This window comes from Garra rufa, chromosome 7 (assembly GCF_049309525.1).
Source record: "Garra rufa chromosome 7, GarRuf1.0, whole genome shotgun sequence".
NCBI classification, from domain to species: domain Eukaryota; kingdom Metazoa; phylum Chordata; class Actinopteri; order Cypriniformes; family Cyprinidae; genus Garra; species Garra rufa.
The window spans coordinates 4,449,108-4,472,875 of NC_133367.1; the positions used below are offsets into that span (position 1 = coordinate 4,449,108).

The 23,768-nt window shown below is 40.8% G+C and overlaps 1 protein-coding gene across 1 annotated transcript in view; it reads left to right on the forward strand.

The window, feature by feature from the left end:
• Positions 1 to 23,768, forward strand: part of ptprsa (protein tyrosine phosphatase receptor type Sa) — a 150,151-nt gene that overhangs the window by 68,571 nt on the left and 57,812 nt on the right. Inside the window, exons 6-12 of the mRNA XM_073843433.1 lie at positions 6,254 to 6,364; positions 8,278 to 8,289; positions 15,476 to 15,748; positions 15,859 to 16,440; positions 17,636 to 17,772; positions 17,862 to 18,006; positions 23,336 to 23,650. Of these exons, the coding sequence (XP_073699534.1) occupies positions 6,254 to 6,364; positions 8,278 to 8,289; positions 15,476 to 15,748; positions 15,859 to 16,440; positions 17,636 to 17,772; positions 17,862 to 18,006; positions 23,336 to 23,650 (1,575 nt within the window). The remainder of the gene's footprint in view (positions 1 to 6,253; positions 6,365 to 8,277; positions 8,290 to 15,475; positions 15,749 to 15,858; positions 16,441 to 17,635; positions 17,773 to 17,861; positions 18,007 to 23,335; positions 23,651 to 23,768) is intronic.

Genomic DNA, 23,768 nt, shown 5'->3' on the forward strand with positions numbered 1-23,768 from the left:
CACAAACGCGGCACATTAATCATTTTGCTGCTCGCTAAACTGAACGTGACTTATAACGCAGCATTTGCATAATGGGATTAGTGATCCAAGACAGAGCTCTCGCCCAGGGCAGCTTCTGCAAACTCAGGCCCAGCCCGGGCTAAATGTGCCGGAGCAGGACAGTTACGCCGCGCTTTCAGGCTTCTGAGCGAAGCCAAATTACAGCACAAGCACTCCGATTGGTTAGCGACTCGGTTGAGCGTTTGCATGTGCCACGTAAATGTTATCTTAACTCATGCCAGGTCAGTCTGACAGTTAGAGAGACCCGTCCGACGTGTGCTTGTGTCATTGAGCGCTGCGAGCCAACAGATGGAAGCTGACAACAATTGCATTACGTATCGCCCCCGTGATGATGCTCTCGCGTTTAATGACCTTGTGTGTGTCCGTACACAAGCGTGATAGTCATACAGTCATTATACACCAGCTTTTCAAAGCAAAAGTCAAATTTTTTGCACATTTTTGCATATAGTTAGAGGTTTGATTGACATGAAATGGAAATATAAAGTATAGGATATTTAGCATCAGATATTTAGACTAACATAAGTTATATATTGATTATAAGTATAGTGAATTTGTAAAAGAACCCCTAAATATCTTACGCATTGTTGCTTCTATTAATCAAAAATTCAAAAGTCAAATAAGTCAAAACACACAGTTTTGGCAGATATAGTTAAAATAAAACCGATATTTGGACATTTAATCAGTTTTATTAAAAATTGTTTTAACTTTTGGCATATTAATCAAAAAATAAGTTTAAAATTATTATTTTTTTAGTCTATTTTTTTTTTTTTTTTTTTTTGATTCACAATTCATCTAAAAATCTAAAAATATCAAAAAAAAAAAAAAAAAAAAAGGATAAATGTAATTTAATAAATGTAATGATTTTTAGACAGTTTAATTGAAAAATTAGTCAAAACATATTTTTGGCTGTTATAGTTCAAATAAAACCGATATTTGGACCTATTTATTCAGTTTCATTAAAAATTGTTTTAACTTTTGGCATATTAATAAAAAAATAAGTTTAAAAATGTATCTTTTTAGTCTAAATAAAAAAAACAAAAAAAACAGTTTACCAGTTCATCTAAAAATCTAAAAATACATAAATTATAAATGTAATTGCATAAATGTAATCTTGTTTAAGATTTTTAGACAATTTAGCTGAAAAATGAGGCAAAACACATTTTTGGCAGATATAGTTAAAATATAACTGATATTTAGACACATTTAATCAGTTTCATAAAAAAAAGTAAACTTTTGGCATATAAATCAAAAAATATGTTTAAAAATGTATTTTTTTCAGACTTAATTAAAAAAAATAACTTTTTTTTTAAAAATTTGATTCCCAGTTAATCTAAAAATCTAAAAATACATTAAAAATTATAAATGTAATTGCATAAATGTAATCTTGTTTAAGAGATTTTTAGACAATTTAGCTGAAAATGAGTCAAAACACACATTTTTGGCAGATATACTTAAAATAAAACTGATATTTGGACATGTTTAATCAGTTTCATTGGAGATTGTTTTAACTTTTGGCATATTCATCAAAAAATAAGTTTAAAATTTGTATTTATTTTTGTCTTAAAAAAAAAAAAGCATTTGAAAAAATGTCAGTCCCAGTTAAAAATATCTAAAAATATATCAAAAAGATAAATGTAATTTGCAGATAAAGGTGCAATTTATAAAAAACATTAAATATTATATGTGGTGTTGCTTCTTATATTTATATATCTTGTTTTACAAATTTTTAGACAGTTTAACTAAAAAATGTGGCAAAACGCACATTTTGGCAGTTATTGTTAAAGTAAAACTGATATTTGGACATATTTAATTCAATTTAATCTGAGATTGTTTTAACTTTTGGTATATTTGTATGCCAATTGTAATTGCAGATAAAGGTGCAATTTATAAAAAACAAAATATTATATGTGGTGTTGCTTCTTATAGTTATATATCTTGTTTTAGAGATTTTTAGACAGTTTAACTGAAAAATGTGGCAGTTATAGTTAAAGTAAAACCGATATTTGGACGTATTTAATCAGTTTCATTGGAGATTTTTTTAACTTTTAGCATATTAATAAAAAAAATAAGTCTAAAAAAAGTTATTTTTAGTCTAAATTTAAAAAAAAACATTTTGTAAAAATGTCATTTCCAGTTAAAAATATCTAGACATACATTAAAAAAATAATACTAATTAACTGAAAAATTAGTCAAAACACACATTTTTGGCAGTATCTATATCTATATTAAAATCATTTTTTGGACATTTAATTAAATTGTCTTAACTTTTGGCAGATCAATTTAAAAAAAAAAATAAGGTTGCTAATTTATAATTTTTTCCGGGACATTAGTCACAATGAAAAATGTAGGGTCAACTAAAAGTGCATTATATCATCCATTGTACTGTGCAAATCAAGGAGTCATTTTGATATTCTAAGCATACAAAAAAGTATGCATACTATATCCATCTAGAAACCCCAGTCTATACCTCCCTCTCCTAATCCGTTCCACCCATTCAAGAAAACAAAACAAGAATGCGGTCGATTCCACAAACAAATCAATCATGCCCTGGCATTGCCCACTAATTGAATTACACAAATGGGACTGTAGGTGGTGCGAAAAGTGTGTGTGTTGAAGATGGTCAGGTTCCTTTTGGTTGAGAGCTGTTACTGAGCCTAATCAAGCATGCCGAGAGCCGTCACGTGCACGCGGCCTCTAATAGACAGCTGCATGCTAGCGCTGGTCACGGTTCACGGCTTGCCTCGACTCCACACCTGGCTGCCCCGCTCCACGCCCCAGCAGAGCTGCCTCCTGACACGGCCTCCACTTAACAGACAGCCCAGCCTGTTTTCCCCCATGATCGGATGGATGACGGGAGATGACAAGACTTCATCTCCCGAGGCCATCGCTAAAGCCCGAACCGGTCACAGGTCAATGGTTACCCCGTGTCCATCAGTCACAAGCGCGTGCCAACTCCGGCTGTTCGTGACAAAAACACTTAATGGCCAGTTTAAAGGACACGGGTCGTGTTGACACCGAAGCGGTGGAGAATTCCCAAAAAGAGCTTTCCCGCGATCCGTGACTAGTTGGATTTGCTGGCAAAGCGTGATCAGCAGAAGTCTTGGTCATCAGTAGGCCTCAAGAGATTTCCTCAGAATCAGAATGGATGTCAGTCACCAGTGGGTTTGTTCATTAAACACTTATTTAATTATGCACCAACAAACTGTAGACTTCCACCCCCCAAAATTGGCATGATTGTCAGTCAGCTTACACATAGTACACTCGGAAGGCATTTGAATCCGCTAATGTATTCGTTATTGTTCAGCTTCAGATAATAGTTCATAGCTGGAGGGCTCATGTCAGCTAGCTGGTTGCGTCTTGGCACGGATATTCAGAAAATGACTTCCACTTGCCTTTTATCATAAAGGGTATTGTGCAGCGTTATGACTCTTTGAGCTCGACACTATTGGTTAAAGTAAGATAATAGCTTGTTTTGTCGCTAGTGGTGCCACTAACAGAAGGCTACACCGGCAGCCTCAAAGACGCCACAGGCAGGACGGATAATGGAAATTCAAAATGTAATTATACATAAAAGATAATAATTGAAAACATTCTCGGGCTGAGCGAAAGGGAGATTTGAGGGAAAAGTAAGAGGGATCAAAGACATTTTCCGACATTGTCAGGGAATCGTTATGTTGTTGTTGTTGTTGTTGTTGTTGTTAAATAAAATCTTTCTTGGGAGGAAAAGCACAAAATGGGATGCTGACTAAGGCTAGGACTGTAAAAGTATGCAGAAACCTTAATAAGGTACCAATGCGCAGTAAAGACAAAGAGATTGATAGATTTGAGAAGACTGCTAAGAACACTGTCATTCCCTTCACAGATTATAGATTCTCAATGAGCTCATCTGAACCCAAGCGGAAACAAGGATGAGGGGGAAAAAACACAGCTGCAAATATGTAATGAAGTCAGTGGGGAATCGTCAAGCGGCTGAATAGCAAACAGGAGTACCCAAAATAGTCCGGTTCAGGCAGGAAGGAGCCCTGAGAAAATTTGCTTGCTTTGGAGCCGCTGGGAATTAATTTGTGTTTAATGAATTTGGATATGCTATGTTCCTTGCTAAGATTTCCTAATGACATTACTCAATCATTAGCTAACTGTTCATAGAAAAGGGCATCACAAGACTTACAACGAGAAAGAAAGACGGGGAAAACTCAGAGCTCCCCGAGAGCTTGGCACACCACTGTGGCATGGTTTATTTATCAGCCCCTGCTCCAATAACATTAAAATTCGTGGCTGTTTTCTGCAGCCGGAGCCTCCAGAATTGACAGGAGAAGGAGGCCGAACGCCTGGTGGAGATTTCCACCAGATTTTCCGTCGGCGTCACGTAGCACAGGTTGCGCGCGAGCGGTTCCCTTTCGGCTGCGCACCTGAGGAGACTTTAGAATGCTCTCCAAGCCCACCTGCTGTCGCCCGGCCACCCGCCGCGCCAATGTGCACATCAAACGATCCGTGTACGAGTGCACACACACTTTAGAAACCACCTTCCATTTCTGTCTCTCCCTGCCACGCCTCTAAACTCCCTGATCCCATCATGCTGTTGATCCGCCGCGAGCAGGTGTGAGTCATCGACCCAGAAGCCAGAATCTCGTTGGCACTCAGAATGTTCCACAGGATGCAGACTGTGCGCTTAAACCGCAGCGTGAGTCCCTGCTGTTGATGTCCCACCGCCGCATGTGGCGGTTGCCGAAGGTTGATGTCTTCGTTCAGCCAGAATGAATGTCTCTCCAGGAGCGACGGATGTATTGATGCTACCTGTCGAAATGCAGTGGTAGAGTACTCAAAGACAGATAAAGAAGAGTTGGGGTGGGGCAGCTTAGTGGGTAAAGCACCAGTGGTAATGGAAAGGTTTCTGGATCCAGAAAAAGCTATTCGTTAGCATTCCTAGTCTTCTCAATCACAGTTGCTCAGGTGGAACATAAATGCATCAGCAACAGAGCCCTCAAAAATGAGCCTTTAGCATTTTTGGTGGAAAACTTGTCAGCCCTTAAATGTACAGTGAAAAGTACAGGGGCAGTCGTAGCCTAATGATTAGAGAGTCAGCCTTGTGACCCGAAGGTCGCAGGTTTCGAGTCCAGCGCTCTCTGCCACCCTTAATAGCATAACTGAGGTGCCCTTAGCAAGGCACCGAACCCCAAACTCCCAATTGCTCCCCAGGTGGCGCATCAAAAAATGTTAAATGCAGAGATCAAATTTCCCCCCCCCCCCCCCCCCCCCACTTGATACTTGGCTTTAATATGCTGGCTGACTTTTCTTGCTACTAATTGAACCCCCACCCCCTTTTCAAATCCTTTAAACCTAACCCCTATACCCCGTAACCCTAGACCTTACCAATTGAGTAAGACCCTTTAGTATGTCTTCAGGTTATTCCAGGTGTATTCATGGTGAAGTTGCACTGTGTGTTTCTCTGAATAAGAATTTGTATGCTAGGCCTAACATAAAGTTTTGATAGATCTCAAACTGCATATGTTTCGGCATACGTGCCAATGACCTTGGTTGCAACCCAACCCTGGGGCATAATATGGAGGAATATCTAGTGTTTATCATGTTGGGCCAATAGCCATTCCCAGTCCGGCAGTATGCACTGACATGAGTATTACTGCAGCTCTTGGGGGACCGAAAGAAATAATTCATGCCGTGGGATTTAAGTGTTGTGCTAAGCTTCAGCCCTGTGCAGCATATTTCGACATGAACTAATGGATGTTCGGCTCACAGCTCACTCTTGACCCTCACCAACTTCCCTCCCGTTGGGACCGATGGTGGTTTATCTCCTCCGACTCCACACCCTGATACTTCCCGGCTCGCTGATTGATGCGATCCAACACTCCTGCGAACACCATAACATTGCTGCTAGTTCTTCTTCCGTTTGCGTTTGACGGGATGCGTTCAGACATATTTAGATCAGTCTAATTTTTCTTGCCTTGAGTGTGGAGCTGTTCAGATTCAACACAGCGAGTTTGTGTTAAAAGGCGAAGTTGGCTTTCAAACAAGAAAGGCCTTTGAGCAATTTATGAGGATGCGATGCTGCACCAAACATACAAAATAAAATGGTTTCTGACAGTCTTGTTACTTTCGAACCTCTAATAGTTTGTCTTCTCCCTCTCTCTGTCTTTTTTTCTTTCTCTGTCTCTCTGTATTATTTTTGCTCTCCCAGGTGCTCTGCAGATAGAAAACACTGAGGAAACTGACCAGGGGAAGTACGAGTGTGTGGCGTCTAATGTGGAAGGCGTCCGATACTCTTCCCCTGCCAACCTGTATGTGCGAGGTAGGGAGCAACCTGGCTGTGGAGCCCGTCGAAAACAACCAATTAGAGACACACGGCTGGTCACATGACCTGTTGTAGATAAACTAACAGAGTACACTAAAGCACACATTGCAGTAAAAAATAAGCTTGTATTCAATACTTAATGGGTAATTTTCAGTCTTCTCTTTGACGGGCGGAGACTTGGGTCGTACAGGTATGTTGTCTAATCAAGTTTTCAGGTTGAAGAGGATGATGGTAAGTCTTGATTTTGATTGGCCCATGCACTGAACCAATCAAAATGCTAATCTTATTCCCTCCAAAAAGGTAAAAAGGTAAATTGTTGGAAGGAAAACAATATGCATGTTGCTAATCACGTGTACGCATTCAAAATGCTAACAAGTAATTGCTAAATCTAAATAATTAACAATCTGTCTTGGTTCAATGGTTATTATTATAATGGAACATCTGAGACTGTTTTAAGGCATTCCATTAGCACAGACGACTCATGCCGCTAACCTTAAGAGGAGTTGAATCTCCAGGTTGATGACTTTAATAAATCGAGGCAGATGCATTTTGCACATGTATTATTTATTCAATGCATATTAAAAAAGACAACGTATGGGATGGGTTTTACCCGCTGTGTACCAAATAACTTTGTTCCGGATAAATTATTAACCGGCCATTATAAAATGGGTCAGAGAGTTGTCTTTTCATTATTACAGTTATTATTGTTCTCCCACTAGAAAGGACGCAAACGCTACATTTCAAAACAACAGATACCAATAAAAGTTTCAATGAAAATTCTGTAATTTTCTCATGTTGACCCAAATCTGATTTTTGTTTGTCAGTAGAACGTTTCAACATTAGACTTTATTTACTTTTATTAAATGGACAAAAAAATATTGCCTTTTGTGTTCTACAGAAGAACGAATAAAGATTTGGATCAACATGAGGGTAATTATCATAAATGACTGACTATTGGTAAGATGCCTTACTTTTGCAGTGACATTGCCACGGTAAGGGTGTTTTAGGCACGTTATACCTTATAACACCTCTTAACCATGGTAAAGTCAGGGTAAAACTATGATCCCATGTGGGTTATTGCTATTTTACTCTGTTTTGAAGTATTTTATTCGTACAGTTTTATAACACCTTAAACTGTTTTAGATGTTCAGTAACATTTGATCTGATTTCTGGTGACATTTCGGTAATTGGCCGACTGGAGATTTCTGAAATCCATTCAAATTACCACAGCGATAATTAATTCAACATAGGTATGCTAATTTCTCCCTGATTATGCGTGCACTGCATTAAGACAGTATCCTGTCTCCTTTTGTTTTGTTTTCAAAGCTTAATCATTAATTACAATCAAATGTTTTCTGTTCTAGAGTTAACAGCACTTGAAATTAGCAGCTACGATGGAGGAAACAACACGCCCATTTGTAGAAGCAAAACTGTATTTACGTGTCGCATAATGGCGCGACGCTTTTAGAATCGGTTGGTCTTGATTGTAGCTGCTAACTTTAATGCAAATTATGTGGCTTTTATTTGTACGGTCGGTTTGATTTGGTTTGTACTTTGGGTTGTTTCATTGATTTCTGTTTTTGTGTCTTTGTTTCGTTTCTGTAATTAAAGCCACAGTGGCAGCTCTTCAGGTGGCTAAAGACCTTGTAATTTTGCATTGTTGTAACATGCTTGAAATGGCTCCAGTGGCCGAACGCAACCACTGGGGTGAATCAAACTGTTTGGGTCAAAGCAGGTTAACCGCGGCAGATATGTCGCGTGTCACGCAAGAAGTAATCAGGCGACATCAGTCAGAGAAATGTAGCAGCTAAAAGCCTTGAGGTGGCCTTTTTTACTCTCTCTGTGTTTCCCCTATTTTTCTCTTCTCCTCATGTCATTGTGTTCTGCATCAACCCCTTTACATCCCTCAGAGCTTCGAGAAGGTTGGTGTGTTTTTTCTTTTCTCACTTTTTTTAACCCACATTAAAAACGCAAAAATCAACATGTATTAAAACCTTAACCTTGACTGATCTACTAGAAGGATCATTGGCAATTCGAAGTTTAAAATTAAGCTGCTAAATAACTTTTAAATTCTGGGAAATTTGTTTTAATTGCATAAACTAGTCGTAACTAACCCGCTAATTCGGGTTCGTTTTCCTTTTGTACCTTTAAGTTTGCATTGTGGGGCCTTTTCTCGTTTGCATCCTTCAGTATTGCTTTGCCCAAAGAAACTGCTTATGCTGTCATGGAAATTTCGCATTTGAAAGCAAACCACGGCCTGATGCATGATGGGAGAATGTAACTGCGCTTGCATGCCTCGAGACGCGATTCCTTTGGCTGTCGTGCTTTGTTGCATTCCTGTGTTCTCGTGAGGTTTATTATTTTCTTTGTTTTTGTCCAAAACAACAGTATGTTGGCGACTCATTTAGTCCGCTCCTTGTGTTGTGGTGTTCGTGTGATGTGCACCCTTAGTTTTGTTCATTTTCGACTCCCTTTCTGTTCTAGTTTCTGGTTTCTTAGATGTGGTTTGTGTTTCTGTGCACTGTCGTCTCTTGTAGGCTGTTTCTACAGACAGTTTTCCCGCCATCTTCTCAATTACAAAGGCGTTCTTGCACACAAAAGCTTGCGAATTCACTTCTGCTAATTAGTTTTTTGTGCCACATGGATCATTGGCAGATATAATGATCTCCGCACTTCACCCCTCCCAGAAAACAGGCTTTATTTCACAGCCGCAACAAGCTAGCGATATTTCCTCGTGATGACTGACTGCCTCTTGCCCTTTCGGAGTCTGCAGGCTCAATCAAATCAGGATTTATCATCCGCTCGAGTTCTCGTTGCCAGCGTACATCTGAAGCGCTTCTTACATCACCGCAACGTGCCGTATTAAAACCCCCAAATTGGACCAGAAAAAAAAGCGGGTGCTTTGTTTTTGAGTCTTTCTATGCTAATCCTTCGCTAATGCAGCTGAGCGCAGTAATTGCACGCCTGTTTCAAATGCATATTGGGGTCCCGTCGGCCTTTTGGCTTGTAGGAAATTTAGCTTTACGTGTTGGTTGCACACAGAGCTGTAGCAGCCTCTGTAATGTTTACCATTTTTACGTTCGACCTCACGTCCTTTCATTGTCTCATATTAACTAGTAAATAAGAAAAATAAACAAAAAAAATTAAATTAGATAGAATTCTTTAGATAAAAATTTATTAGATAGGTTTAAATATCATGCCACCGAATAAGGTAAACTTCCCTGTGATAAATTTTTGCCATTTTTGGCAGTTGTAATTCATTAGTTGTGTTTTTTGCAGCTGTGGAACTATAAATCAGGTGGAAATATCGCATTTAGTCGGACAAGTTTGTCCAATCGTGCGGATGGCTAACTGTCGACTGATATCTCATCGCTCTCCCCAGTGTAGCAACGTTTCAGATGGCCGTTTGTCTGTCTGTCAGGGATAATGACATAGAACAAGAGCCTCCGCTTCACTTGGCTAATGCTAACGTGTTGCCGGCTATCTCGTGATGTCTGAGACTAAATGGCTCTCTGAATTATTCAGTTTTTACAGACACACTGTTGTTGGGAGGGGGGCGACGCCACATGAATTGAGGGTATAAATAATGAAGTGTGCTTTGCCGCTACTCTGTCTCTCAGGGTCTGGCATTTATTGACAGAGCTTTATTTTTCATATCCGGCTGTTCCCACTGTGATATCTGTGCCCCCTTTACCCTGATAGCTTGTTACTGCAGCCTAGCATGTAGATATTGTAACAGAATGAGCGTATTAGCTTTCCCTAGCTGCACATTAATCGGAGCGAGCAGTTAGAAATAAAATACATTTTAGTTGTAGCAGTGAAAAAAAGGGTAGCAAAAGATTTCAGTCGAAATGTGTCATTTTCACAGCAAATATTTGCAAGCTAGAGTGTTTTAGCCTTTAACTGCTAGTAAAACTGAACAGAATTGCTTTTTTTTTAACAATTTACCAATTTTCTTCCAAAACGGCATTCAAATTTCTCTTGATATTTTTTGACTAGATCTTGTTGTTAGCCGTCTACCTCAGGCGTGGAACTTAATTGCCTCCGTATGGTGAAATCCCCCTCTGAGCCTCGACTTATCTAGTTCTCCTCTATTTCGCGCTGAATTAATAACAGAAATTATGATTCTTCTTGTTCCAATGAAGTCGCTAATCTTTCATTGTTGCTGCCTGACAATGAAGCTCTTAACCATTCTGCCATTCAACTTCACATAATGCCAAAATGTTAAGGATTCAAGATCCCAGGATGCTTTCAGGGCATTATTAATAGTAATTAGTCCCCGAGACGAGGAAAACGAGACCTCACAGATCCACTCCGAGATGCTGGAAGACTGATCTGTACCGAATGCCATGCTGAATGCTATGAGTATGTTCGGTGTATGCGCATGAAGATGCATGTGAACCCCACTGCCAGCACTTTGGGTTGTGTTGCATGTCCTTGCATGCTGTTTCGGTGTACAAATAGAAGTGCAAGCTAGATCACACCCTCTACTTGTCGAAACAAAGGCTAATAAGTGTCGTAAAGGGGCAGGTTTTGGTGCCAAATCTAAAATCCAGTTCTGCCTTGGATTTTCACTGAATAATGCTCATGCATTGACCAGACAATCAGGAGGTGGTGTTTGACAAATGCACCAATTTCTATTACTAGAACTGGTCCGAACCCCAACTGAGGCTGCTTTGCATTGCAGTGGCGGAGGTGTGTGTGTTAATATAGCGAACCCCTGCCGTCTGCATGCAAATGGCCTCGCTACCTTCAAGCGAAATGGATTATTGCGGGTTTTGGACATCAAACAGGGTGTAATCTCAGCTTCAAGGTGACATTAAAAGGCTGCGCATTATTTTGGCTTCCCTTCCTACCTTCATTTTGGGGCTGGACAGACTGTCTCGCCAAAATGGCCGCGAATGTCCACCTTCGATTCTTCCTAGTCAGGAAGCACAAGGAGTGAGGCACTCTTTGGCCTTTTTTTGTCTTTTTCTGTCCGTTGTAAGACCTCTTGAGTTGTCTTTCTCTCCACATTGGGCTTGAAATGGGATTTCGTCTCTGGACCTCAAAGAGATCGCTCTCGGCCTGCTGGGCTCCTGGTTGTAGTGAATGAGGAGCGTGTCCATCCAATTGGACTGCTCTATATTTCTCCAAATACCACAGCAGAGAGCACCATTGCACATCAAACGTCAGGGTTTGAGCTTTAGGACCATGTGTCATGACTTAGATAAAGCCTAGAATGGCTTCACGCAATGGCATTTCAAAGGCCGATGCACCGATAGCGCCAGCCGTAAATGTCGACATGCATCTGAAAACATTAGATTCCCCCTTTCGCCGCAGTTTGAACATGATGCTTTGTTGCCTGAGACTTTGAAGTCGCCAGGCTCCTCATGGTCTTTTCAAATGGTTGTTCCGTTTGGAAAATGACCCGATAGAGTCTGACTTTTGATTATTATCGGCAAAGTTCGAGTGCAGATTGAACGTGCAATAGGATGAATAATTCACAAGGTGAAAGGTTGCAGCCCTCGTTCGCTCGACTACCTTAGCAATTGGTCAGCTGAATTTGACCCTAGGAAATCGAACTTCAGTTTTCAGCCTCTTGTAGACTTGGTTTAAGAACGGCCAAATGTTGCATCACCCATTTTCAGGCCCACACGCAATTTGTGCCAGCAGAACTCGTGTAGCATTAATATATTGGCTTACTTAATGAATTTTACCATATTTAATACCCTAGAATCAGTGCAGGAAATGCATATGGATTAGCAAATTATGTCTGGGCCTTTCCATCATTAATCCACACTAGAAGAATCACACTCGTCTTGTCACTGTCATGTCGCACTGTGTTCTGTCATTGTTAAAACACACCTGCACTGCGATTATCTGTGTGTGCTGTGTCGAATTCACCAATTTTGACATTTCAATTGTGTGGATTCCCTAAAATGTTGCACTTGGGGAGGGTTGCATGCCTCAAATATGTGTTGACTGTAGCTGTAGGCCTGGTTGATAGTTTGGTGCCGTTCTGTTGACGTCATTCCTGCAATCACAGTCATGCATGCACATTGTGATATGTGGGCTGCCCTTTCACCTTTGTTGAACATTTGTTCAATATGCATTTATGTGGGGGTGGGGGTCGTTTCAGTATGTCATTGTTTATTTTAATGTTGTTTTTGTTTTCTAGAAGGATTTTTCCTCAATTAACGGAGTGATCCAGGTTCAGCGCAAATGTAGCTCTGTTGCATTTGTGGCATAATGTTGGTTACTAATGAAAATTAGAAATTAAGAGTTATGGAATTAAAAAATGCACACTATTTTAAGTTTAGCCACATTTTTTTAAGTAATAATAAAAAAATTTAACAACTACTTTATTGGAAATCATCATTATGCTTCCAAATGCTATGGATAGAGCTTAACTTTAATTGAACCTGGAAATTTCCTAAAACTAAAAAAAATATTTCAACTAAAAAAAAAATTATAAAATCAGTAAAACAAATAATAAATTCCATATAAAATGTATTAATACACTGTTAAATATTATTATAAACACTATAAATTTATAAACTAGAGTTGACTTGATCTTGTTTTACACAGTGATTATGAAATGGAGTTATAATGTGATTTTCACTCACTGGACACCAACCAAGGTCATCCGTCACACTGGCTCTCTGAAACTGTGAATATTCATGTATATTCATGTTTAATTATTGCTGTAAGGCACAGATACAGAATTTAGAATCTAACAGTTGAGCCTGTTGCCTTGACTATAACAGTATTTCTGAATTTAAAAGTACTTGTTTACTTTCAAAACGTTTTTAAAATTTTAGATGTTGGCACCAACATTTAAACTAGATTTAAACCCATTAAACTTGGTGTTTAATTACAATTTCAAGACTCTGTGCTCTTTGGCTGCTGTGTCCGAGGAGATGGTGAAAGTTTAAGCGTGTATTTCAAGCCCCATTGTGTGAGAAGTCAAACCAACATGCTTTTACTCCACTTGGCCCAGGGTTACAGTCTCCTCTCTGCCCCAATCCCCACCTCTCACTCCCCATGTTATTTTCCTTCTGTCTCTGTCCCACATGTTTGTCCACCATTTTGTTTTTCCAGTCTGTCCGGCCCCCGTCTGCTGTCTTGCAGCCTAGATCTTGTTCTGCCTTGTGCCCTGTCTCTACCTGTTGTTCCTGTCCACGTTGTGTCTTTGTGGGGTTGTTAATTTTCTTTTTTTGTATTGGTTTATTTGCCCCAGCACCCATTGCTGTCCCTCTGTCTTTCCTTTCTCCTCCTGCCAAATGTAAATGAGCCATGACCCCCTCACCACCCGCCATCTTAGGACACACCTAGCAACACCCTACTTCCTGTTTCATTGTCATTGTACATCCACCGACATCAATAAGGCAGTAGCCTTGACGATTCTTGGGGAAACCAAACTATAAAGTTTGGCACAATTCAAAATTTTACATTGAATGTCTTTTGCTCTGTTCCAAAACCTTGCAAGATAACTACCTAGATGTATTAACATACACCTAATACCCAGTGCCTAGATCTTAGAGTATTAAGATACAATTTTATGTATGCTTCTGGTAAAAGGTCAATCCCAAAATACACCCAGTTGGTCAAAGGCAGAACATTTATGTAATAATTTCATTCAAGATGTTCCAGTCTACTTAAAAATGCACTGCTTTACCCAATATTTGCATCAGACTCAATTGGAAACTGTTGTGAGTTGAGTCTTTAGAAAGTTGCCTTAGAAGGTAACGGCCTAGGCAGCTTGCTAGGTTTTGAAACAGAGTCTATATTTAAAGTCATTGAAGTTTCCATTGTTTGGTGTCAAAATGGCAAGGTTACCAAGAATGAACATGCCAGACAGGCTATGAAAAAAGCCTGTTGCACAACCTGGCCAACTCCATCTCTGCCATAAATCATACCCAACCCATTCCCCCAACGGATCCTTCATCTTTTCTCTCATGTGTAGGTTTGGCATCTCAGTAGTTGAGGTGCATCGCTGTCATCATCGTAGACTAGTAAACATGTGCCCTTATTAGGTCAATTTATAATCATTTTCTTTCTTTTCCCTGTTTTATTGGTGTGTGTGTGATAGTTAGTTGAGTCGAACCAACAGCTATTATTGAGTGAATCCAGAATTTCCGCTGTAAATTTGGTGTCACGTCTAGCCAGGACTGCAATGTGACAAAATGATCCTGTCACATTACGTCATATTGGCTGGAGACGATAAAAAGCCTTTCTCTGCATCGAAGTGGGTTCCCCCCCCTCGTTCCTTTTCCCGACCCTTCCCTTTCTTCCACTTTCTTGCTCTTTTGCGCGTTCTATTCTCTTATATTTCTCTTTTTTTCTCCTCTCCAGTTGTCTTTTGTCCAGGCATGCTAGCGACCCTTCAGTTATATTCCTCTATGCATTTTATCTCAAATTCTTCTCTCTGGTTTTATTGTTCCCATTTACTCTTTGGTTGACCTCTACCTATTTCTGCATGATGTCTGTGAAAATGACAGCTGCATCTATCAATGGAAGCGTGTCAGATCTTAAAAAGGCTTTGTCCAGTTGATCTACTCTCAACCACAAAAATCTGATTAAGGTTTCTCATCTTTAGTCTCTCTTGGAGGGATGCACCATTACTAGTGCGTGTACGTACCAGCGTGTACGTACAGTCGTACATATGTAAGGTTTTATTAGCACAGATTTAATACAATTGGAAAAAGAGATACTAAGCGTATTTTCTGTTCACACTGTTTTGACAGTAATGCATGCCTTTCATTTTGTTTACTGTAGTTAAACACCACGTTTCAAAGATGAGAAACTCATAATAGATTTTTGTGCAATTAATCGTGCTGTGATGGGTCAAATATTGGTCAATGGAACCTTGTTGCTATGAACTTGTTGCTTTAATGTCAATCTATATTGTTGGTGAAGCAGTTCTGTTAATTTACTTACTTTATCGTTATTTTAATTTGTATAAACCAAGATGTTTGTGAAGTTTTAGTCTCATTCTTTTTTTATGATTTGTTGTCCTCTCTTTAGACAACATCATGTATGTTCTAAAGAAAGGCTAATTTTCATTGGCGTGTCATTACCTTTCTCTTTCTCTTTTTCTTGTCGCCATTCCTCCACCCTTTGCAGTTCGACGCGTGCCCCCACGTTTCTCCATCATGCCACCCACCACCCAAGAGATCATGCCGGGCGGTAGCGTCAACATCACTTGCGTCGCCGTCGGCTCGCCCATGCCCTACGTCAAGTGGATGCTTAACTCTGAGGACCTGACGCCCGAGGATGAGATGCCAGTGGGCAGGAACGTTCTGGAGTTAAACGGCGTCCGAGAGTCGGCCAACTACACCTGCGTGGCCATGAGCAGCCTGGGCATCATCGAGGCTAATTCCCAGATCATTGTCAAGTGTAAGAATCTGTTGAGGTCACACGAAGGATCTCTGCTCAAAGCAGGTATTGCAAAGAGTGTCTAGTCCCATGTGTTTACCTCTACGGTATTTTCTTATCCCCCACTGCAGCCTTGCCGAAACCTCCAGGTACTCCTGTCGTAACCGAAACAACCGCTACCAGTATCACCATTACCTGGGATAGTGGCAACCCCGAGCCTGTCTCTCACTACATCATCCAGTATCGCGCCAAATCTCCCGAGAGCAAGTTTGAGACAGTAGACTCCATCACCACCACTCGTTATAGCATCGGAGGACTTTCTCCGAACACCGATTATGAGATCCGCGTGTCTGCTTTCAACACCATTGGCCAGGGCCCACCCAGCGAACCGGTTGAGGCTAGAACTGGGGAGCAAGCTCCCGCCAGCCCTCCACGCAATATCCAGGCCCGTATCATCTCCCAGAACACCATGATGGTACGCTGGGATGAACCCGAGGAGCCCAACGGACAGATCAAGGGTTATCGGGTCTACTACACCATGGACCCATCTCAGCCCATGAGCATGTGGCACATCCACAATGTACAGGACAGTGTGATCACCACCATTCAGAGTCTGGTGGCTTCCGAGACCTACACCATCAGAGTGCTGGCCTTCACCTCCGTAGGAGATGGACCTTTCTCAGATCCCATTCATGTCAAAGTTCTACAAGGAGGTTAGTTTATCAGGTTTGCGTGTCTATTTTTGAGCAAAAGATGTAGCAAGGTGAGTTTCACAATTGAAGAAAGTTTGTTGCTAATACTGGGTGATCTAATAGTGCAGCAAATTGAATTTAGAGATTAATAAAGTCTGTTTTCAGTAAGTTTCGCAATTGGAATTGTACGCTGTTATTATTGGTTGATCTAATGGGATAGCAAGGTAAGTTTGAAAATGTCTATTGCTAATGTTTAGCAATTAAAAAATGTTGTTAGTGTTTGATGGGCTAATGATGTAGCTAGGTGAGTTTCAAAATTGGAAATGTCTTGCTAAAATTGGGTGAAAAGAATGAAAATCGAGTTGATGTCAGTATTTGACATTGACTTGATGTTGGATATTGTTTACACAGCCGAAAAACAACAAAATATTAACATCAGTTGACATCTGTATTGGACATAAAATTAACTCGGACATTAGATGTTGGATTGTCATTGAATTTTGGTCACCCCACGTTGCAACCTAAATTTAACCAAATATCTTGTGTTTGAAAAAGAGTTTCACAGTTGGAAATGTACATTGTTCGTATTGGGTGAGCTAACTTTTTAGCAAATTGAGTTTAACAATTAAAAAATATCTGTTGATAAAATTGGATGAACTAATAGTGTAACAAATTGAATTTAACAATTGAAAATGGCTTTTTGTGTTTGGTGGGCTAAAGATGTAGCAAGGTGGAAAAAAAGACATAGCAAGGTGAGTTTAGCATTAAGTGGGCAGATAATGTATCAATGTTAGTCTGCAATTGGAAATTTATTCGTATTGGGTTAGCTAACGGTGTAGCAAAGTGTGTTTAATGACTGAAGAAGTCTGTTTTTAGTGTGTGGTTGGCTAATGATGTGGCAAGGTAAATTTCGCAATTGGAAATGAACTAGTTTTTGGTTGAGCTAATAGCGTAGCAAGATGAGCTTGAAAATGTCTACTGATAATATTTAGCAATTGAAATTTTGTGATTGAAAATTGTCTGTTTTCAGTGTTTCTTGGGCTAATGATGTAGCAATGTGAGTTTCGCAATTGGAAATGTACACTGTATATATTAAGTGAACTAACCACCGTTTGCCACTTGGTAAATGTTTTGTCTTCCACAATATACAGTTGTAAACCTCTTTGTTTATTTTGTTTAATGTCTATTAAACTGTCAACACTGACTCCATTTGTAGTCCCTGGACAGCCAACCAACTTCCAGGTTGGTGAGGTGTCGGACACGGGCGTTGAGCTAACATGGGAACCGGCCTTCGAGAAAGAGGGAATCATCAGTTACGAACTGCATTACAGAGAGGGCGGGCAAGAATCTCAGGTTCCTTCTCCACAACAAACCATCTCAAATGTTGTCAGGACCACCATTGCACATCATTAGCAGTAACATTGCTCTTTTCCACCAAACAGGTAAAGAAAACATTTGGCCCGACCTCTTCCTATGTGGTGGAGGGTCTACGTGCAAACACAGAGTACTACTTCTCTCTGGCTGCCGTCTCCAACAAAGGCATCGGAGCCTTCACCAACGAAATATCTCAAAGGACATCCCAAGCCAGTATGTAGTCCATTTCCTTTCCTAAGGACCCGAATGAAGGGTTGGGGGGTCTAGTATTGTATTTTGATTGAGAAATGCCAAAACATAATGGCTTTCGATGGGGTCGGGATTCTGTTCGAAAGGGCCACTGTAACCTTCACCCTCGTTTCCCAATCTAGGGATATTGTTTATCGACTCCAGAAATGTCAAGAGTAAATGATAACGCTGTGCTTGTGTCCAATGTTAATGTGTGTGTGTTAAAGACTGGACGCTTGTCTGGTTGCATCTGAACAGCATCACATTTGAGCCAAAAGCGAGTTTTGCTACATGTAGGCTGCAAAGGTGATGATGTTTTGATGAAAATATTTCCAAATGACTTGGCAAAGCTTTCTTTCTGTGCAACTTGTTTTTAAAAAGAAGATAAAAACGAGCAGAACAAATTGGTGTAAATTGTTTGTAAAAACATTCTTATGTAAATCACCGCACATCACTTTTATGTAAGAATGGTTGTACGCACAATTTTTGCAATTAGTTCTGCTTGCGTTTCATGAACGAGGCCCTCTTACTTTGATGTTTTAAACATCATTTATTTTGCTTAAGTGTCTAAAGGTTAAAGCCCAAACTTTTAAATGACCACCTCGCCCCTTGTATGGTGTCACACGCACTTCTTTTTGTTCTTTGTTTGGTTACTCTTTCATCTGGGTCTCTCTATGTCACAGTTATGTACTTCAGAGATTTCCTACATGTGAAACAAACAAATCAATGTGGGTTGATTGATCTGCGGCAAGCGTGCCGTTTGGCTCCCCGCGCACTCCCTTCTTTCTTCTGTGTTCGTATTTCTTTTTCATGTGTCAACAGCAAATGCACTTTTTTCCTCCCATGCGACTGAAGCGCACAAAATATTATTGACTCTGGGGTCTGCCATGGCTTTCCACCACATCTCGTCCCTCACTGTGTATTACTGAAAGCAGCGCAGTCAGTGGCCGCTGGTGCCTGCAGGTAGTCAGCATTTACGCTGGGAGACCGGCTGAATTATTCAAGCCTCCGGCCTAAAAATACACCCTCGCTGAGTCGCATCATGATTCAGTGCATGAAATCATCAGTGCTCGTGGGGAACCTTGCAGCTGGCATGTGCCCTGTGCTAAAAAATTGCAGTTACTTGTGTTCAGCTTGTACATGCAAAGGGTGAGTGAAAATCCATCTATTTTGCAGATGTTTTCCTTACAAAGCATACATTTTTAAAATTAAATATACAATTCTGCATGATGCTAGCCAGCTTCCGAGTCAGATAAACAAAGAAAAAATTACGTGCACCTTCAAAACGAGTCCTATAATTGACCTTATATTCAGGATTTTTCATGCATGTGTAAATGTAAAAAAAAAAATGATTAAAATAAACATGAACTGGCATTCCGAACCCATTTTACTTCTGTAATCTGACGTATTTCTTAGTGAAATGGATATTGGGAGAACAGCGTTTTTCAATCAGGAAAATTGGAATTGAAAAATCAGAGCCAGAGCAGCTTATTACATTTTGATGAAAGAATGCTTTGTATTTATTTTGTTTTCTAGATGCTCCTTTTGGTTAAAGGTTCCTTGTATAGATGACTTACAGTGGGTGGAAGATGCCAGAAAGCCATGGCAGCAGATGTGAACCATTTTAACTCATCTTCTGTTTCTACCAGTGCAGCTTGTTGGTGCAGAATGGGTGGGTTGGGGTTGGTTGAGTGGGTGCTGGGATGCAATGAACCTGCTGCATTGACACACAACGTTAACACCTGAGCGTGAGAGAGAGCGAGCACCGAATGCATGTATTTCCTCCCATTACCCCCGGGGGGCGCTCTGTTAATGCATCCTTTGACCTCTGGCATGTCGTACGCTGTGTGTGTGCCCTTCTGTTCCATCTCTATATGTCTGTCTCGCTGTTGGTGTCTTCATATATTGTATTCTGGAACAATGCGGTGCACTTTCTACCTCCCTTTTGTTTTCTAGCTCAAACTAAAGCTCACCTGCTCCGGCTTGACGTCACCTGGTTTTTAATTTGTTTCTGTTCAGGTTTAAGTTCAACTTGATTTCATTTTGGTTTAGTTTTACTCTTAACACACTTGAGGAAACTCAGCGAAACTCAGCGTTTTTTTTGTTGTTGTTGTTTTTTTGCTCTTGCTATCAGGGTTAAGTTTACCGCGACATGCAGCAGCAACACTTAGCATTGCCAAAGCAAATCCATTAAACTAAAGGTGAGAGTAAGTATCCCGGCGGGATGGCCGTAGGCTTCTTGCTTGCGTTACACGGGACTCCGCTTTGTCCCGCAGGGTCTCACACAGATGGGAGACGTGGTTCACCTCATCTGCTGATGTCTTCCCTCAAGCATAAAGCTAAAGTAGTGTAGATTTACCCATAACAAGGTCAGGAAGGCGACAAGCTCGGACAGTTAGAAGCAATTTAGCACAAACGCCTCACAACCTAACACATAAACAAACATTACAGTGTGGATTCCCGTGAGGTAAGTGACCGCCATTCGGAGGAAAGCCCAGTCTGCCACCTCACTTTTCAGAAGTCGCCACGTATCCAGCTTGACAATGTGTATTTGTAGGCGTATAGTGATCTTGAGGTCTTCACCGAGAGTTCATTTAAACACTAATGTGCCAGATTATACAAGAGTTCAATACTAGGATTGCCTCTTTAGAGATCTATTTTGAACTACACCAAGTGGCAGACTGGTCTTCCTCATGAAGGCGCCAAAGAAAAGTGTATTGTGTTTGTTTCCTTTTTGGTACAGTGCTGTCAGATCACTGTTTGTGGGTCAGCCCACAGTTACAAACCAAAGCCCCTGCGGTGGTCCGGCAGAGAGTACTCACCTCACCCTCCATATCCCCCAACTCTTTGGAGGATGTGTCCAAACTTTCGAGGGTTAGTGGAGATAGACACTCCTGCCTTGACCAAGTGGGCGCCAGTGGGAAATGCGCTAAAGAGTCAATGGCTATTGAGTGATGCTAAGATTTCAGACATAGTCGTAGAGGGTCCACAAACTGGGGGCAAGGGTTTTCGCACCGGTCTTCATCTTGGGTTTAGTGGAAGAGCATCTTGGAGGTCCACAAATCAAGGGTAGTTTAATCAATTATTACTCTCAGATAAGTTGTCAGCGTCCAGCTCGCATACTAATTCCAAACTTTTTAGCCAAACGCATCTCTAATTGCAGTAATTTTTCACCTCTAATTTGGCTTATTTGAAGCAGTCGTTAATTATGACTATAAACATCTTTGGTTTTGTGGCACAACTCTTAGTTTTGAAGAGTGATTTCAGTTGGAGGTCCACAAGTAGCTTCAAGTATACCTTTTTATCCAAACAAATCTGTGATTGCAGTAGTTTTTCACCTCCCAATTGGCTTATTTGATGCAGTGCCACCATTTGGCATGGATCTGGATTATTAAGTCATTAATTATGACTGTAGACATCTTTGGTTTTGTGGCACAACTTTTAGTTTTGAAGAGTGATTTTAGTTAGAGGTCCACAAGTAGCTTCAAGTAGACCTTTTTATCTAAACAAACCTATTGTAATAGTTTATCACCTCCCAATTGGCTCATTAGGTTCTACGCCACCATTTGGTGTGGATCTAGATTAAGTCAAACAGTTAACACCTTTCGATTTTGGTTTTGAGGCACAACTCTTCTTTTCATTACGAACACTAAATTCAAGGCTTAACCTTAAGGTAGTTCTGCAACTCTCAGATACCAAACTTTCTTGCTGCGCTCAAATCAGGTCGATTTGCGAAAGCTGAATGTAAATGCTCTTCAAGAGAGAAAGTACATCTTCAGAATATATCTTCAAACGGAAGATGAAAATCCAATAAAACTTTAATCCAATAAGCCCATTTGGTAAATAAACAGGGCTCTGAATAATGTCGCTCGCTGAACTCTGGGACGGGTGACACCTGTGATGAAAGCTGGCTGGCGACGGGGCAAATCGGTTAACGATTTCTCAAACAAAGGCGCAACTGGGCTGCCAATGGGTTGAATTGGGGTGGGTTATATAACTTGAGTATGAATAGTTGGAGGTTAGCGAGGTGCTAGCACCCTGATCTCAATCTTGTGGACTCTCAGGCTAGTGTAAACAGTGAATAGTGCAGACTGATGAAAGCACAGGGAAAGCTCTCTCCCTCTGACCACAAAAACTTGCCAACACTATTGGACAAAACCAATGAACTAAACTAAACGAATGTAAATGAGCTGTATTGGGTGAGCTCAGAAGTAGAGGGAGAGGGCCGAACCCAGCCGACTCTGGGGAAATATAGTCTCCCTCGAATCGGGTGCTTGTGGTAAGAAAGTCTTTAAAAGTTAGTGTTTGAAGATGTCAGGTACGTATAATGTACAGGAAAATGCTTTTGTGTTTTTTGGTTTTATTTTGGTTTTTGCTGTTTTTAATGGTCTTACTTTCTGTTCAAAGCTTGGTGGCTTTCCATGATTTTTCTGAGTTGACATTTTGGGTCCTAACATTTTCTTTCCAGCCATTATTTCGCAGAGAGTTTTCTTCATTTTCCTGTAATCCGTTTTGAATGATTTTGTTTTGCTTTCCAACGATGGTGCTCATCCATTTGAGTTTCAGTCACAAATATGTTTTATCCCCGTCTGTCCGTTTCCCCCTCATTCATTTGTGTTACTTATGGCTTCAGGGATCAGCGCGTAACTGACAGAGTAACTTTTAATGCTCGATTTTACAATGGAGATAAATGTTACGGCTCTTTAAATGGTATAATACATTCATATGCCTGAGCATTTAGTAAGCAGAGGCTCTGTGCATTTCAAACGAGACTTTTATATTGATTTAGCACGGCACAGGCGTTGTAATTTCTAATACGTGCAAGGGGAAGTACCCGACAAAAACGCCTTGAAATACCGCAATGAATGGCCTTCATTCAAATGCAAATAATGTGATCTATTTTCCCCTCATGGTGGAAATATATCCTGAGAGCCCAGGGTATTTACTGTGAAAGATGGGCTAAATCTTTGGCTCACGTACAGCCGTTTAAAGTTGGATAAACTGCTGTATCTTACACCCAACATTTGTGGTGTTACTTCTAGATCTTTGACACGGAAATCAAGCCAAAGTTAAACCTTCGTGCTTCATATTTATGCATGCATGCCAAACACCCTGACCCCTTCAAAACCAAGCTTTTTTGTTTGCATTTGCACTTTGCGTTCGTTTTCCTCGTTTTTTTAATTTTATGTTTGAGTATGTCTCTGCTTGTTTTTTTCAGTTGGTTTTTCCCTTTTATCATTTTCTTTTTCTCTTTCCCATCTTTTCGTTTTTTGTTTTCCACCCCCTCCTCTCCCCCTTTCCCAAACCTGAGCAGAGCCCTCCGCCCCCCCTCAAGACATTAAGTGCTCCAGCTCCAGCTCCACCACCCTGCTGGTAAGTTGGCGCCCTCCACCGGCTGAGAGCCAGAACGGGGCGCTGGCCGGGTACATAGTGCGCTACGCGGTGGTGGGGGCCGGGGCCGAGGTCAGCACGGAGCCCGTGGAGGAGCCAGCGGTGCCGCCCAGCTCCAGTCAGATCCAGCTACAGCGGCTGGAGAAATGGACCTTGTACCAAGTCACCGTGGCGGCCTCCACCAGCGTGGGTCCGGGCCCCGAGAGCGAGCCTCTGCTGTGCCGCACGGACGAGGATGGTAATTTAAAGTTTGATGGTTTTAATTAATCTTAAATAAAAAAGAAAATCAGAAATTGAGTATTTTTTAGTTGCAACTGGCTCTTTCAACTAAAAGGCAGGACCTATTTTCCTACAAC